The following is a 16315-nucleotide window of genomic DNA, read 5'->3' as shown; positions in this document are numbered from 1 at the left end:
TTAAGAGAGCTTCTGGATTCTTTTAGGCTATTTGTTGTGATAACTCTTATTTAAGATAAATCTTTCTAGGATCTTATGATGAAGTCAATGTTTTCACTTTTGTCTTCCCATTTGGGGGATTTGACATTTAAGAGGTTAAGGCTTAGTTGTTGTTATAATGTAAAAGTATAATCGTCTCATATTTATCCTTCTAATTTAGTATTTGAACCGACCTTTCTTCTGATTTTGAAATGACTGCTACATCTGTAAGCTGTCCATTCCTGTCTTTTAAAATATTATGATCATGTTTCTCTCCATTGCCCTTTGGAAGAAACTATTAAAGAGGTGATGTCAGGAAGTAATGAGGCATAGCTGAAAGGGTGCTAAATTTGGAATAGGGAAGTCTGGGTATGAATTGATGAATACTTCTTTTTTCTTCCTCCCTCACCTTAGGTCACTCAATCACTCTGGCTCCTCCTCACCCCATCTTCTTCTTCACCACTCTAGCACATAGAAAGTTAGCCCTTCTGCTTGCCAAGGCAAACCCATCACCATTCACCATTGTTCACATTTGCTCCAATCTTGTCCAGAAGAATGCCCCCTCTATCCTCACTCTAATTTTTAGCCTTTCACTATCAGTTGTCACTTTCTCAGCTCCCTACAAACATGCCCAGGAATCCCATTTGGTTTTTTCTAAACTCTTACTTTCTGACTTAGAATCAATACTGTGTATTGGTTCCATGCAGAAAAGTGATAAGGACAAGGCATAGAGGTTAAGGAAACATGCCTATGATCACAGAACTAGGATAGTGTCTGAGATCACATTTGAACACACGACCTCACATCTCTAAGTCTGGCTTTCAATCAACTGAGCAACCTAGCTGGGCGTGTGTGTGTGTGTGTGTGTGTGTGTGTGTGTGTGTGTGTGTGTGTGNCCTAGCTGGGTGTGTGTGTGTGTGTGTGTGTGTGTGTGTGTGTGTGTGTGTGTGTGTTTAATCTCAATCCAACCATAACTCCTAGCTTTAATCCTGTATCTCTAATCCCTTTGTTGCCTAAACATCTGTTAAAGTCATATACACTAGCTGCAGCTTCTAAACCCTCTGCAATCTGGCCTTTGAACTCACCATTCAACCGTAGCTGCTTTCTCCAAAATAACTAATGATCTCAGCCAAATCTAAGGTCCTTTTCTCAAACATGTGCAACTGTCAATCACCCTCTTTACCTAAATACTCATTTCACTCTGGGTTTTTATGACACTGTTCTTTATAGGTTTTCCTCCTGCTTGGCTAACCTCTCATTTTCAGTCTTCTTTGCTGGATCTATATCCAAGTCCCTCTCACTAACAATGAGGGTCTCCCAAGGCTCTATCCTGAGCCCTTTTCCCTTTCTCTTTCTATTGTCTCTGATGGTGAGCTCATTTCAGGGGATCAATTATCTCTATGCAGATGACTTCCAGATCTATATATTTAGCCCTAATCTCCTTCCTGAGTTCCATTCTTAAATAACCAATTACCTTTTAGACATCTCAAACTGAATGTTCTAAACACATCTCAAACTTAGCGTGTACCAAAAAATTTAATAGCTTTTTTTTTTCTCAAAACACTCCCTTCCCAACTTCCCTATTACTGTTTAGGTCACCACCAGATTCATATTCCTAATTTCTTTGGATGTCCTGGCAAAACTACAGTGACTACATTACATACAGTAACTCCATTACTTAATAAGTCATCTTTCATAAAGAGGATGTTATGTTTAATACTATTAAAATATATCTTTTACCACATCTAGACTTTCAGCCTCAGTCATCTTCAAATCCTTGCTCTTCTCACCCACAAGTACCTCACATATCCCCTATGTTACCTTCACAACATACTTCTCTACTAACAAAGCTACCACCTTGGTAAGAGTCCTTATTATCTCTCACCTGAACTACTACAATAACCTGCTACTTGGTCTCCCTGACTCAAGTCTCTCCCAATTCCAGTCCATCCTCAACTTAGAGGGCTCTTATGTTACTCTCCTTATCTGTCCCCCTTTCATTCTCTCTCTCTCTCTCTCTCTCTCTCTCTCTCTCTCTCTCTCTCTCTCTCTCTCTCTCTCTCTCTCTCTCTCTCTCTCTCTCCCTCCTTCCCTTCCTTCCCTTCCTTCCTTCCTTCCTTCCTTCCTCTCTCTCAATAAACTCCAGGGGCTACCAGCTGCTTGGCAAGTCAAATGTAAAAATCTTTTCTCTAGCTATTAAGGCCCTTTACAATCTCATCACTACCTCTTTTTCCAGTCTTCTTACACTTTATTTCCCTATAATCTACAATCCACCAACAGGGACCTCCTTGCTGTCCCTGGAACACAATACTCCATAGTCCAGTTTCATGCTGTTTCAAAGGTTGTCCCCCATGACTGCAATGCTCTTTCTTTTTCTCTACCTCCACCTCTTGCCTTCCCTGGCTTCTTTCAACAGACAACTCAAATCTCACTTATTGTAAGACTTTCTCAGTCCCTCATCACCACCTCCATCTGCAAGTATCTTCCCCCTAAGATTACCTTCCATTTATGAGAAGGAAAGAAAGAGTTAGGATGGAGGTAAGTTCCTTGAGAATGAATAACATGCTTTGCTTTGTATCCCCAAGGCCTGCCATGTGTTAACTACTGTGTAATTAGAACATGTTACCCTAAAAACTATGATCCCCAGCAAAACTATGATTCCCAGGACCCTACTCATTTCCTGTCCTTATGTGGCTGAAGTAGACAGGATAGAAATTGGGTGTAGCCCCACCTCTCACTCTCTTTCCTTCCTATTGCTGCTTTGATGGAGCAGGATTTTTAAGCAGGTAGAAAAACTTCATCACATGGTTCTATTTTGCCAGATAATAAACTTTATAAAATAATACTTGAAGTATTGGACATTAATTTAAATCTTACAGTACTTAATATTTTATTTGACTAGCTATATTATAACAGACAAGTCACTGAATTCCTCGAAATCTCAGTTTCTTCATCTTCAAAATGGGAAGAAGAAAACATTATCTTCTTTTAAAATTTCTTGTAAAGAAAGTGTTTTGAAGAAAAGACATGCAATTTGTTTTTTTATTCACTTTTTTATTACAGTGAGAGGAAAAAAGAAGAGCAAATAGATTTATGTTTATTAAAAATGTTAATAGGTTGGGGTGTTACAGATAAAGAATATTGAAACATTTTCAGAATTCCCTTCTAGACTATAATTCTTTTAGGCTGTAACCTCTCAAAGTATAAGGCCATATTGCCAGAAACTAACACAGTGCTTACATATTATGAATGTTTTTAATAATTGTTGGTTCAACTGAATGTAACAATGCTTACACACTCTAAAGTGCTTAATAAATGTTCAACTGAATATAGCAATGATGTGAATGTGTCTCTGTATGTGTATTTGTGCACGAGTTAATGTTTCTTCCAAAATAAATGTGAACATACAGGCATATGTGTATGTGTCTATTACACAATACAAAATCTAATTGCTAAAAGGATAACATCCCCAACCATTAAGATCTCTTAAGAATTCTGTATATGCTCACATTAATGTGTTGTTTACCACTAAGGAATTAGTTGGAAGCCTTGTGCTTAAGTGCACATCAGTGTGTATGATTGCACAGATAACTAGAATACTGGAATATTTTTGTTAGTTGTACCTTATCTTCAAAATAGCCATGATACAGTTTACATTTTTATTATTCCTTCTCTTCTGTACTCTCCTCTTCTTCATACCCCAATTGATTATCACCAATAGAGTAGCTCCTCTTTCTCTAATACCTGAACAATTACCAAGCACTGGCTGGTTCAATAGCTAGGGATCCCTACTCAAAATCTTAATAAAGTGAATAAATAAATATAAGTTTGCTTCTTGTCCCTATATAACAGGGTCAACATAACAGCTTTCAGTTGTCCCTCAGCCATCTGTTTGGCCAGGCTTTGTAAAACTATCTCATTTACCCTCTTGTAAAAATCAAGCCACAATTTAGCTTTACTAAATGCTACTGGAAAAGAACTAGGTTACTCGTAAAACTGGCAGATTAACATCTCTAATTTCTTGGTTATCCTGGCAACCCTGTAACAACAACTACATTACAAACAGCATCTATATTACTTAACAGGTCATCAAAAATAAGATTTTATGCCTAATGCTAGTAGAGTACCCTGATAATGAAGAAAGATAAATACAAATGATATTTTTTAATTGTTACTGCTTTAAATATTTCTGGTAAAATTCTGAGTACATAAGGACAATATTTCAACAACATCATCTGCTGTTATCAGGATCCTTGAAAACATACAACTGGTTATAACACATGCTTAATTCCACAAGTTCAACAAAGTATAAAACAAAACTTTTCTAATCTTTTAATTAGAGTGAACAAATACAAAGTATACACCGTAACTTTTTATTTCATATAAAAATAAGGTGCTATTATTGTTCATGTATCAGTCATGTCTCACTCTCCATGAACCCTTTTGGATTTTCTTGGAAGATATTGCAGTAATTTGCAATTTCCTTCTCCAATTCATTTTATAGATGAGTATATATGATTTATATCTAGATAAACTATTAATAACTGAGAAGCAGGGCATCTGGGGAAGCACTTTTTAAAAATGAATTGGGCATTGACTTTGTTCCTCAACATATATGGGGCATAGGTACATGGTACAGTAGAGAGAAGACTCATTTTTGTGAATTCAGATCTGACCTAAGATGCTGTATGCTCTGAAGCAAGTCACTTAACCCTGTTTTCCTCAGCTTCCTTGTCTTTAAAATGAGCTCAAGAAGGAAATGGCAAACCACTCCAATATTTTTGTCAAGAAAACTCCAAATAAGGCTACAAAGACTCAGACACAACTGAACAACAAAAACAACCTAATTTACCTGGATCTATGATCTAGCTTATTTTTAATATTTTGATGACTGTATTTCAATATATTTGGTTTCCTTTGTAAACCCATAGATTTGATTTTGTTCATTTAAAAAATTCTTCTGAGAAGAGATACAGAGACTTTCCCAGACTGCCAATGAGGTCTTTGACATAATAAAGGATAAAAACCATTGATCTGAAAAGTGATATTCTAAAGGTAACTGAAAATACAGGCCAAAGACCAGAGCCAGAGATGAGAATATGATTATTAAAAGAGAGATAGGTGAAACCATACATGGTAAGAATTCTCCATAGGAAAGAGTGAGGAGAAAAAAAGCCCTAATGACTCAGTCTTGTGGGGACATTCATCTTTAGAAACTCTTACTGAAGACTAAAGAACCAGAAAGGAGGGTGCAGAAGAAAGAGAAGGAAAATCAGAATAATGCAGCATCAATATGTCCCCACAAGAAGGGTAAAGTTTCAAGGATTCATGTGTTAACAATATCAAGTATTACAGGTGGCCAAGGAGAAAAAAGAAAGAGAAAAAACAAGGACAAAACACAGGAACAAAAAAGTCCTTGCTAACCTTCAGGAATGTACGTTTCAGTAAAGAGAAAAGAGATTTCATGGAACTAAGGAGAAAATACATGGTGAAAGAATGCAGGCAGTGGAGGTGGACCAATTATTTTAAAAATTGGCACTGAAATTAAAAGACACAGCTGATGGTGACTCGAAAGGGCAGCAAAATAGAAGAATTTAGGCGTGTGTGTGTTATGTGTATGTTTAAATAAGAAAGAACTGCATGTTGATAGGCAAGGAACTAAAAGAGAAGAGAAAGAAGGTTCCTCTGCTTCATTCTATGAATCATCATTTTATCTTCTTGCTATTTCAAGCTCTATCACCAACAAAGAAATATATTTTGTTTTGTTTTCTAAAACTTGGAAGTAGTGAAGGAAGTTTTGTCTGTGTGTGGCTCACTAAAGTTTTGGAGTTTTGGTTTTTTACCTGTAGCTTCAATGAAATTCTAAAAATTCTTCTGTAAGTTAATTAATCTTATTCTATTTCCATTCTTTTCCTTCTAAAAAATGGGGCAGGGAACACGCAGTTGGCTTAGTGGATTGAGAGCCAGGTCTAGAGATGATGGGTCCTGGGTTCAAATCCCAGCTGTGTGACCCTTCACAAGCCACTTAACCCCTATTACCTAGTCCTTATTGCTTTTCTGCCTTGGAATCAATACAAAGTATTGATTGTAAAATGCAGGGTAAAGTTTTTATTTTCTTTTTAATAGGGTGGGTAGCCCTGAATAGTTTTTGAATAAAGACTTAAGAGCAATTACAAGTGAATTTCTTGAACCCTGCTTTAAGATTGGAATGTGACCAATGCTCCCCAAATGTGTTTCCTTCCTTCCTGGACTGGAATTGTTAGAAAAAAACTAAAAATAAATGCAAAGGGACTGTAAAATTATGTGAAGTTTATTAAAGGTGGCATGTATCTACTTTCTTCCATAATTTATACTACTGTGATATGTGAATCTTCCTCTAAAACCCTTCAAAGAAAAACTTAATCAGATGGCTTATATGCCATTAAATATAGAGAAATATTTATGGATTCAAATATAAATCAATACTTACTGAGGACCTACTGTGGAATACAGAGGCTTTGGATGCAGGGAAAGATGGGGTATATAGTCTCTACTTAATCATTGTCTGCTCAGTGAATATTAAAAGGTTTTCTTTATAAAAATTTATTTTTGAGTTATCCAAGATAGTAATCTCTTTTTTAAGATGTTACTATTTACTTCTATCTGCAATAAGATAAGAAATTTATAATGGTTCTCAGAGAAATTTTTTTTAAGTCTTTCCAAGCCGAAATTCTGAGACTAGAAATTAACATAAATTACAAAGTAGAGGGAAATTTACTTCTAACAACAACTTATTCCACAGTCGAAAAGACTGAAGCTGTCCTTTTATAAACTGGAGGTGAGAGGGAAGCATTGGATGTAGCAGGTAAAAACACCAGAAACAAACACATTTAGTCGAGTATGGGTAAATCTAGTACAAGTTAATTAGTTTCTATGAGAACTAAAGTATTTTGGCAATAAACATGCAATAAACCATTCTGAATAAAACAAGGGCAGAATAATGAATAAAATAAGTATCATGATAATATTTTTGTTGATGTTCAAGCTCAGATATTAAATAAAGCTATAAATTTGTAAATGGTTTCCTGTGCTATTTTAAATATATTGCCATCTTAAAATTCATATATAGTAATCAAACCTTTAGCATAATCATAAAGGCTTTAATTTATATGAGTAAATGAATTTGTGCCTCAAAATTCTGCTCAAAGAAAACTTAATAAGAAGATGTTAAGTTGTAAAGGATAAAATTGAAATTTACCATCTTCCCAGCAATTCTCCCCACGAATACAAGATCTTCTCAGGGCAATCCTTAGACACATCACCTGTACCACTTGAGAGTTCATTATCACTCTCTGGGAGAAAAAAAGAGTAGAAAAAAACAGAAATATTCAAAGATTTATCAAATAAGCAATACTGAAGTACATTCAAATACATGGAAGTAAAATGTTAACATCACTTTATCTCTAAATTTTAAAAAACCCATATAAACTTTCCATCAATGATGCCTAGTGACCCATGTTAAGAATTTGAAAGCATTAACTTTTGCTTATGAAAATTCTCGTATGTATTTTTCAATTTAGAAATTAAATCATCAAGCTCTGCCCAGAAAATTAGAGTATATCATGAAAGTAGAGATTCAAATTATGAACTCTGAACTCCTAATCTATTGTTCTATTCAACTCATCCTGTCATAATCAAGAATAACTGTACATGGACAAAAGTTCCCCACATATGTATCTCTAGGATCCACTAAATATACATACATGTTCACAGGCAACACACAAAACACCAACACCTGAATGTGTGATATGTGCATATTAATATCTGAAATGTTATTATTAATATTAATATCTTTTACAATATGACTCCCCAAAAGTGCTTTATATTCCTAGAAGTAGATCATGCAAATGGTTTAATTTGATAAGGATAACTCAAATACTTATGATGTGCCAATGTATTTTTCAATTCCAATGGAAAAACTAGAAATAAAAGGAAAGTACAATCAAATATCTTTGATGTTTTCTGCTTTATAAAAACAGTTTGAGGTCTGGAAGTCCTATTCCCTGTTTATACTGACCTATTTTGATATTTCACTTGACATTTTAGATCTTTTGTTCTTCTAAATGAATATGGTTATCTTTGCTCCCTCTGTGTAAATTACTTGTTTGCTATTATCACTGTTACTGAAAAAGAATGGCCCAGACACAAACACTGACTATCCTTCCAGTTATTTAGTTTTATTAACTTCTTTAAGAAACCTTTAGTAATTGTATTTATCCAGGTGTTGAGTGTGCCCTGGTGGGCTGATGCCCATTCATTTTATACATTTTATATTTATTTTTTAATAGTCCATACCTTTATAGCACTGCCTTCAAGCTTTTATTATTGCTATGTAGATATGTTGTTTAATTTGTAGATTTATTTTGATTCATATTACTTTATTGAATGTTGTCTCAGTTTCTTTACTGATTCTCTAGCATTTTTACAGTAAACTCTCCCATCCCATTAATTGAAAAATTGCTTTTGAATTGAAAAAAAGTTTTATCTTCTCTTTTCTCATTTTTAAAAGCCTTTTATTTCTTCCTCATCTTTCTTCTATTGTTAACATTTCTAAAACTATGTCAGGTTACCAAAAGGAAAGAAAGAAACCTTGCATTACACCCCAAGAGCTTCTAATGAAGGGGTTCTTAATGTTTGTGTTTTGTTTTTTGTTTATATTTATGTTTTGTTTATGTTTTTTGTGTCATGGTCCCCTTTGGCAGTCTGGTAAAGCTTAGACAGCCCATCTCAGAATCATATTTTCAAATGCATAAAGTTAAATAGGTATGCTTAGAGGTCAGTTATGCTGAAATCAAGAAGTATATTTTCCCATCTAAGTTGTTAGCCCTTGCTAAAAATAACTCTACAAACAAGAGGTCTGTGGCAAAGAAACTCTATTTTAATGTTTGTTTTCCTATTCATATAATATCATTTCTTTGACTTGAGAAAAATATATTTTGTTCATTTTTTAAAGACTCTTGTAGGCTTACCTTTTGCAGAATTTTAACATAAATGTTATACTTATTCAAAGAATTTTTCAGCATCTTTTAAGATAATTATAAGATTTCAGATAGTATTCCTTTTAATTTAATTAATTATGTTCATTGTTTCCCTAAGGTTGAACTAGTCTCATATCTCTGGTAAAAATCCAACTGATCACATAAATAATTTTTTTTATAAATAGCTATAGTCTTTTTGTAACAATCTACTTTAAAATTTTTGAATCCATATTCATTAGTGATAAAGAACTATAGTTCTTTTACTTGATCCTTCCCATGTGTAGGCATCAGACTATATTTTTAAAAAAATTAGTTTAAAATGTTTTATTTCCAACTTTTTAGAATAATTTGTATACAGTGGGTAATCATTCTTCTTTTAAATTTTATAGATTTTTTTTTATAAATCTATCCAGATGAGGGCTTTTTCCTTTGAAATTCCAATTTAGCAAGTTCAATTTCCTTTTTCTAGACTGAATAATATAAGATCCTTATTTGGTGTTTAGCTGATTTGAGTATTTTAGATTTTTAAGAACTTTTTACTTCTTTTGAATTCTCAGTTTGTTAGTATATCAATCTGGGTAGAAGGTTCTAATCTTTTTATTTCTTTTCTGCTTACTTCTTCTGTTTCTGATTTCTTAAAGTTAGGATTTCCTCTTACTCATTTTTTGTTAGCATCATTTTTCCTTTCTCTTCTTTTCATTCAGGTAGACAAATATCTATAAATTTCATTAGTGTTTTTTTAAATAGCTCTTAGTTTTGTTACTATGTTTCAGTCTTTTTACTTTCTAATTTACATATTTCTTCTGTAATTTTTGAGACTTCATCTTTTATGCTTTAGTTTGGATTAGTTGAATTTCTAATTTTTTAAACTGCATATTCAGTTTACTAATCTTTCTTTTACTATTTTGTTACTCTATGCTTTAAGGAATATACTCTTTCATATAGTATACCTTTGGATACATTCAAGAAATTATTTTATGTTGTCTCATCATTACTTTTTTCTCTCGTCATTTTCTGACTGTTCCTGATTTCTCCTTTGACGCAATCAAGAAGAATAAGAATAAGAAAAGTAACTCTGCTAGGTACTATAGATACAAAGAAAGACAACAATGATTCCAGCTCTTAAGAAGTTCATCATAATCTGATGGAAGAGTAAATATTCAATTAAATATGGACCAAAAAAAACCCATACAGGATAAAAATTGGAAGTAATCTCAGAGAAAAGGCATTAGCATCAAAGAGTATAAGAAAAGCTCCTTGAAAAATGGTAAGATTTGAGGGAAGCAATTGGAACCAGAAGGAGGGACATAGAAGAGAAGAGAATTCCAGGGATAGAAGATAGAGAGTAAAAATGCATTGAGTCAGGAAATGGAGTGTTTTGTGCTAGGAACAACCAGGAGGCCAATGTCACTAGACTGAAGAATTCAAGGAAAGGAGAAAGAAATAAAACTGGTTTTCATTATTAAGTCTTTATTTAAACTGTATCATTTGTTTGTGATCCCTGTATCAATTCATATATTATTTTATGCTCTGCTAATGGTTTTTTATTGAAATGGTTTTTATATTTATTTGGAATTCCTCTGTGTCCTACTTACTACAGAGTCTATTAAGGTGCCATGTAGTAGTGGAAATATGTGTATTCTTTAATGGTCCTATTAAATAAATGATATAATCCTTTAGCTCTAAATTCTTCAACAATTCACACATTTTTCTATTTTCCCTTCATTTATCTTTCTGTTTAATGATACAGAATAGATAAAGAATTGGAATTAACTGAACTCAATAACTAAATCCTGAAAACATAAATTGCCCAGGAAGAATTCCCTATTCAACTAGCTGGAAAAAATAGCTAGAAAAGCTGGAAAGCAGTATAGTAAAAATTAGGTTTAGATCAACATTTTACATGATATATGGGATAATAACTAAAACTTATTTCATTAGTATATCAAGCTACTGGGAGGGGGAAATACCTCTACCAACGCAACCCAGCACTCATCAATTTATAATCCTACAGAGCTGCCTAACAAGTTAAAAGACGTGTTTATCACAATCTATGGGTGTCAGAAAAAGGAAATGACCACACACCTTCCTGACTCTAAGTCTGTATCGCTACCCACTACAGCGTGCCGCCTATGCCTTACACTATATACCACAATATATTCAAAATGGATATATGCCGTAAATATTTAATATCATGTTACAAGAAAATAAGATAAACAGATCATGTACTGGGCACAGGTATCAGAGTAGGGACAAATTCTTAATCAACAAACAAGCAATTATAAAAAATAAAATAATCTTAATTACATAAAACAGAAAAAAATGTATGAACAAAAGGACAAGAAGGGAGAACAAAGCTTTAAATCAAATATCTATTAAGATCCTAATATTCAGAAAATACAGATAACAGAAATATTTAAGATCAAAAGCATTCCCCATAAAGATAACTTATAACATCCGTATGAAAGAATGCTTTAAATCACTAATAAAAGGAAATACAAATCAAAACAACTCTATGGCTTCCCTCACACCAAACATCTTGTCAAAGATAAAAAAAATAAAAAGATGGAAATATCAATATTGAAAATGTTGGGGAAAGACAGGTATGGTAATGTATTATTGGTAAAGCTATGCATTGGCACAATCATTCTCAAAATAACTTTGGAATCATTTTTAAAAAGTGACTAAAATACACTTTGACCCAGAAGTACCCATGAGTATTTTTGGCATACAGCTCAATGAAGTCAGTAATACAATTTTCCCAAATTTTAACAAGTGTGAGGCAAAATAGCATATAAATATACCAAATAATATTTTCATATATTATATATATTACTATATTAGATAATAACATATTACATAGCAATTTTATAACAAGTATGTTTTCTTTAAATCTCATCTTATACTAGTTTGGTTCATATCTCCAGATTACCCACCTCAGTTTATCATATTTATCTTATTGGTAGGTCCCTTACATTTTTATTATTCTCAAATTTGATTAATAATAATAATGCTGAAAAAATACACTCACTATTCCCTGTTGGAATCCACTCAATGCCAATCTTCATTCATCCATCATATTACTGATAAAAACTCATTGCTTACTATTTAACAGATTTTATCCAGCTGCTCTCCTCAATCAGTTGGAACTCCTTCATCCTACCAAATTTATATAGTGTTATATATGTTATATATAATTATATATTATATTGTCATATAATACTATAGAATATGTAGGTTTGGGATGAACAGGATAAAAAAGTCAGCCTTATTATAGGATTGAGGTACAGGCTTGGGTAAAGATGGAAATGAAAGGTTATGAAACCAGAAAGGAATGACATACGAGAATTAAGTAATAAGTCAGTACTTCATCATAAAATTATCCTAAAAATTCCTACCGTGAAACTGCCTTATAAAGAAAATGACCTGACATAAGTGGGCAGCATAGCATTACAAAAGGAAAAATGTTTTGGTATCAGAGAACCTGATATCAAATCTTAAAAGTTCCACTTACTAGCTATGTGACCATGCAATTTGTTTACTTAATAGTCAACAAACATTCATTAAGCACCTATTATATACTAGGCCTTGTACAATGAAATGGAAATACAATAAAAGGCAAAAGACAGTCCCCGACTCCAGGAGCTCCCAGCCAAATAAGAGAGATAACGAATAAAAAAAGATAAATAATAGAGGGAAAGAACTAGAATTATGAAAAGCTAAGGAAGGCTTCCTATAGATCAGGGGTCGGCAACCTTTTTGGCCGTGAGAGCCAAAAATGCCACATTTTTTAAAATGTAATTTCGTGAGAGCCGTACAGTGCTCACAGTACGCGCACCTGTAATAGTGCCTGAAAAAAAATTGACCTTATGGCTCCTGCAGAAAGAGCCATATCTGGCCCTCAAAAGAGCCAGATATGGTTCGAGAGCCATACGTTGCCAACCCCTACTATAGAAGGTGGTACTTTTAGTTGAGACTAATAGGGAGCCAAGAGGAACGAGGAGGGAGAGCATTCCAGGCCTGGGGGGACAGCCAGAGAAAATGCTCAGAGCTGAGAGATGGAGTGTCTTATTCATGGAAGATCCAGGAGGCCTGCATGTGGTGGGAAGTAAGGCATATGAAGCCTGGAAAGGTGGGAGGTGCAGGTGATAAAGAGTTTTGATTTAAAACCAAGCAAGAGTTAGAGAAAATTACAAAATGTAAAATAAATGATTTTGATTATATTAAATTAAAAAGCTTTTGTACAAACAAAAACAATGCAACCAAAATCAGAAGAGAAACAATAAACCGGGAAAAAATCCTTATAACAAAAAACTCTGACAGGGGTCTAATTACTCAAATATATAAGACCGCCAGGAATTGATGCAGAGCAAAAGGAGCAGAGCCAAAAGAACATTGTACACAGAGACCAATACACTGTGGTAAAATCAAACATAATGGACTTCTGTACTAACAGCAATGCAATGACCCAGGACAATTCTGAGGGTTTCATGGTAAAGACGCTACCCACATTCAGAGGAAGAACTGCAGGAGAGGAAACACAGAAGAAAAGCAACTGCTTGAATACATGGGTTGATGCGGACATGATTGGGGATGTAGACTTGAAACTGCAACTATCAACAATTTGGAAATAGATCTTGATCAATGACTAAAGCCAGTGGAAATGTGCATTGGCTATGGGGGGGGGAGGAGTTCAGGGGGTGAAGGGGAAAGTAAGAGCATGAATCATGTAACCATGATAACTTTTCTAAAAAATAAAAAATAATTTTAAAAAAGAGCTTTGAATGTCAAACAGGAGTTCTATATTTGATCCTGGAAGCAATAGAAAGCTGCTGACATTTAGTGAGTAGAAGGATGATGTAGTTGGACCTGCTTTTTAGGAAAGTCTCTTTGGTGGCTAGATAGTGGGTGGGGAGTAGGGAGAAACTTGAGGCAAGTAGATCCACTAAGAGATAAACAATCAAAACAAACTCAATTACTTAAAGGGAAAGGCACCAAAAGAAATCAGTGTGAACACATGAGAATTTCTGAATGGTTTACATTTAAAAAAGGAAATGTTTTGAAAGAATAAGAAGGTTACAAACTAATATAATGAATCTGTAATATTTTTGCCAAGAAGTTAAAGTCCAGAATCAAGTGAATAAATGAAACAACAAAAAAGCCTTTAACTGCTTACACTATGCAAAGTGTGGGAGATACACACAGCAGAAGCAAGAATGTCCTTGCATTTACTTTCTGTTAGGGAAAGTCAACAAAAGGAGGTGGTAACAAAGAAGGGATGTTCTGGTCAGGGAAGTGACAGGGAAGGTGAGAAGAGTCACAGAGCCATTCCCAGAATGAGTGTTCATTTGATGGGGTTTAGGAGGAGGGCATGTACAGAAACGAGGCACACAGATGGTAGAAAACAGAGGATGGGCAGGTTCTGGAATTTGCTGGAACTCATAAAGTCTCACCACAGAGAAACCAATGACTCTCACAGAGGGGAGTTGGAATGCCCAGAGAGGTGGACTGAAGCTTATTAATATGAACTTAATGTAAAAAATCTTTTATCTACATTAGGAAGAAGGAGAACAAGAAAGTACAAGCGTATTTTGAAAAGCCAATGCATATTCAGGATGAGGAAAGGGGTGGGTGTGGGGGGTGGTCATATGAAAAATAACCTGGGATTTTGGATAACCACAAATACAAAATGAGCCAGGAGTTTGATGCTACTCTAAAAATTTAATATCTTAGAAAGCATTAATTTTTTTAAAAGTCTAACTACAAATTAAATGAAAGTATACTAAATGTTTTTACTTAATGAATCAGACCACAATTGGAGAATCATTTACTTCTGTCATCACATTTTTTGTTCTTTAAAACTCTTATCTTCAGTTTTAGAATCAATACTGAGTAATGGCTCCTAGGCAGAATAGTGGCAATGGGTAGGCAATGGGGATTAAGTGACTTGCCCAGGGTCACACATCTAGGAAGTGTCTGAGGCCAGATTTGAAACCAGGACCTCCAGTCTCTAGACCTGGCTCTCAATCCACTGAGCCACCCAGCTGCCCCCTGGACATTATATTTTTAAAGAATTATAATATTCCCTCCAGAACTTTTAAAATACATTTAGTCAGGATACAACTTAAGTAATACAGACTTTTCCTCATATTAAAGGAAATACATTTTAAGTTGAAATTAAAGATACATTGATAAATGATATGCTGCACTAGGTCTTAATGACTGGATAAAGGTCAGTTTGTAAAGACTTGGTCTCATATTGAATGCTACCTTTTGTTTTTGTTTCCTTACCATAAAAACTGCTCTTTAGTGTAGAATGGTATTGATTCAGAATTTTTAATCATTTAGATAGTGTCTAGGTAGAAATATACCTTTGTAAAATCAATTTTTAATTATTTGTTAAGAAAATGAGTTTACGAAAGTGGAATGAGACCAAAGGTACAGTGTATGTTAATCAAGAGACCCCTGGCTTTGGAATAAGACAACCTAAATTAGATTTCTATCTCTGCTCATTATGGTGTCATGTGGTACTTCTCTGTACCTCAGTCTCTTCGTGAGGAAGAGTATTAGACAAGATATCCCCTTTCTTCCTAGCTTTAAATCCAATGGCCCTATGAACATCTTCAACCCCTGAGATAGAGGAATGGTTGAAAGAAAACAGAAATATTTAACCTAGAGAGGGAAAAAAAAAGGAAAAAAAATAGAAGTCTTCAAATATTTATGTTATCATTATAGGAAAAAGGGATTAAGTGTGTGCTGTGAAGAGGGCAAAACAAAGACCAAGGAAAAGAAGTTAAAAGGAGATAGATTTGGACTGGGCATGAAGAAAAGTGTGTAGCAGCTCTCCTAATGGACAGAGGGCATGTTATGGACCCAGGAAGTCTGGCCTCTGACATATAACAGTCATGTGGCTGTAAACAACTCAAACCAGAAACCAAGCTGTCACCTCCAGAATTTCCACCTTGAGTCCCATCATCCTGCTTGGTGACTCTCTCTTCCAGATCAGGAAAGCCTTGGCCATACTTCATTTCACTCCCTAGGGAGTTGGTCAACTAGCATTTTTTTTTTAATTCTTACCTTCCATCTTGGAATCAATGTTGTGTATTGGTTCCAAGGCAGAAAAGTATTAAGTGCTGGTCAATGGGTACTAAGCAATTTGCCACACAATGGAGGTCACACAATGAGGGAGTGTCTGAGGCCAGATTTGAACCCAGGACCTCCTGTCTCAGGGTCTGGCTCTCAGTCCACTGACCTATCTAGCCACTGTGACAATTAGCATT

The 16315-nt window shown here is 34.4% G+C and overlaps 1 protein-coding gene across 3 annotated transcripts in view; it reads right to left on the bottom strand.

Moving 5' to 3' along the window:
• Positions 1 to 16315, bottom strand: part of RABGAP1L (RAB GTPase activating protein 1 like) — a 605798-nt gene that overhangs the window by 483205 nt on the left and 106278 nt on the right. For all 3 annotated transcript variants that reach the window (XM_044674101.1, XM_044674102.1, XM_044674100.1), the window contains one exon: positions 7256 to 7349. In XM_044674101.1, coding sequence (XP_044530036.1) covers positions 7256 to 7349 — 94 coding nt within the window. The remainder of the gene's footprint in view (positions 1 to 7255; positions 7350 to 16315) is intronic.

This window comes from Gracilinanus agilis, chromosome 4 (genome assembly GCF_016433145.1).
Source record: "Gracilinanus agilis isolate LMUSP501 chromosome 4, AgileGrace, whole genome shotgun sequence".
In the NCBI taxonomy this organism is placed as follows: Eukaryota; Metazoa; Chordata; class Mammalia; order Didelphimorphia; family Didelphidae; genus Gracilinanus; species Gracilinanus agilis.
The sequence above is the reverse complement of the archived record's forward strand: the minus strand, read 5'-3'. Positions and strand labels throughout refer to the sequence as shown.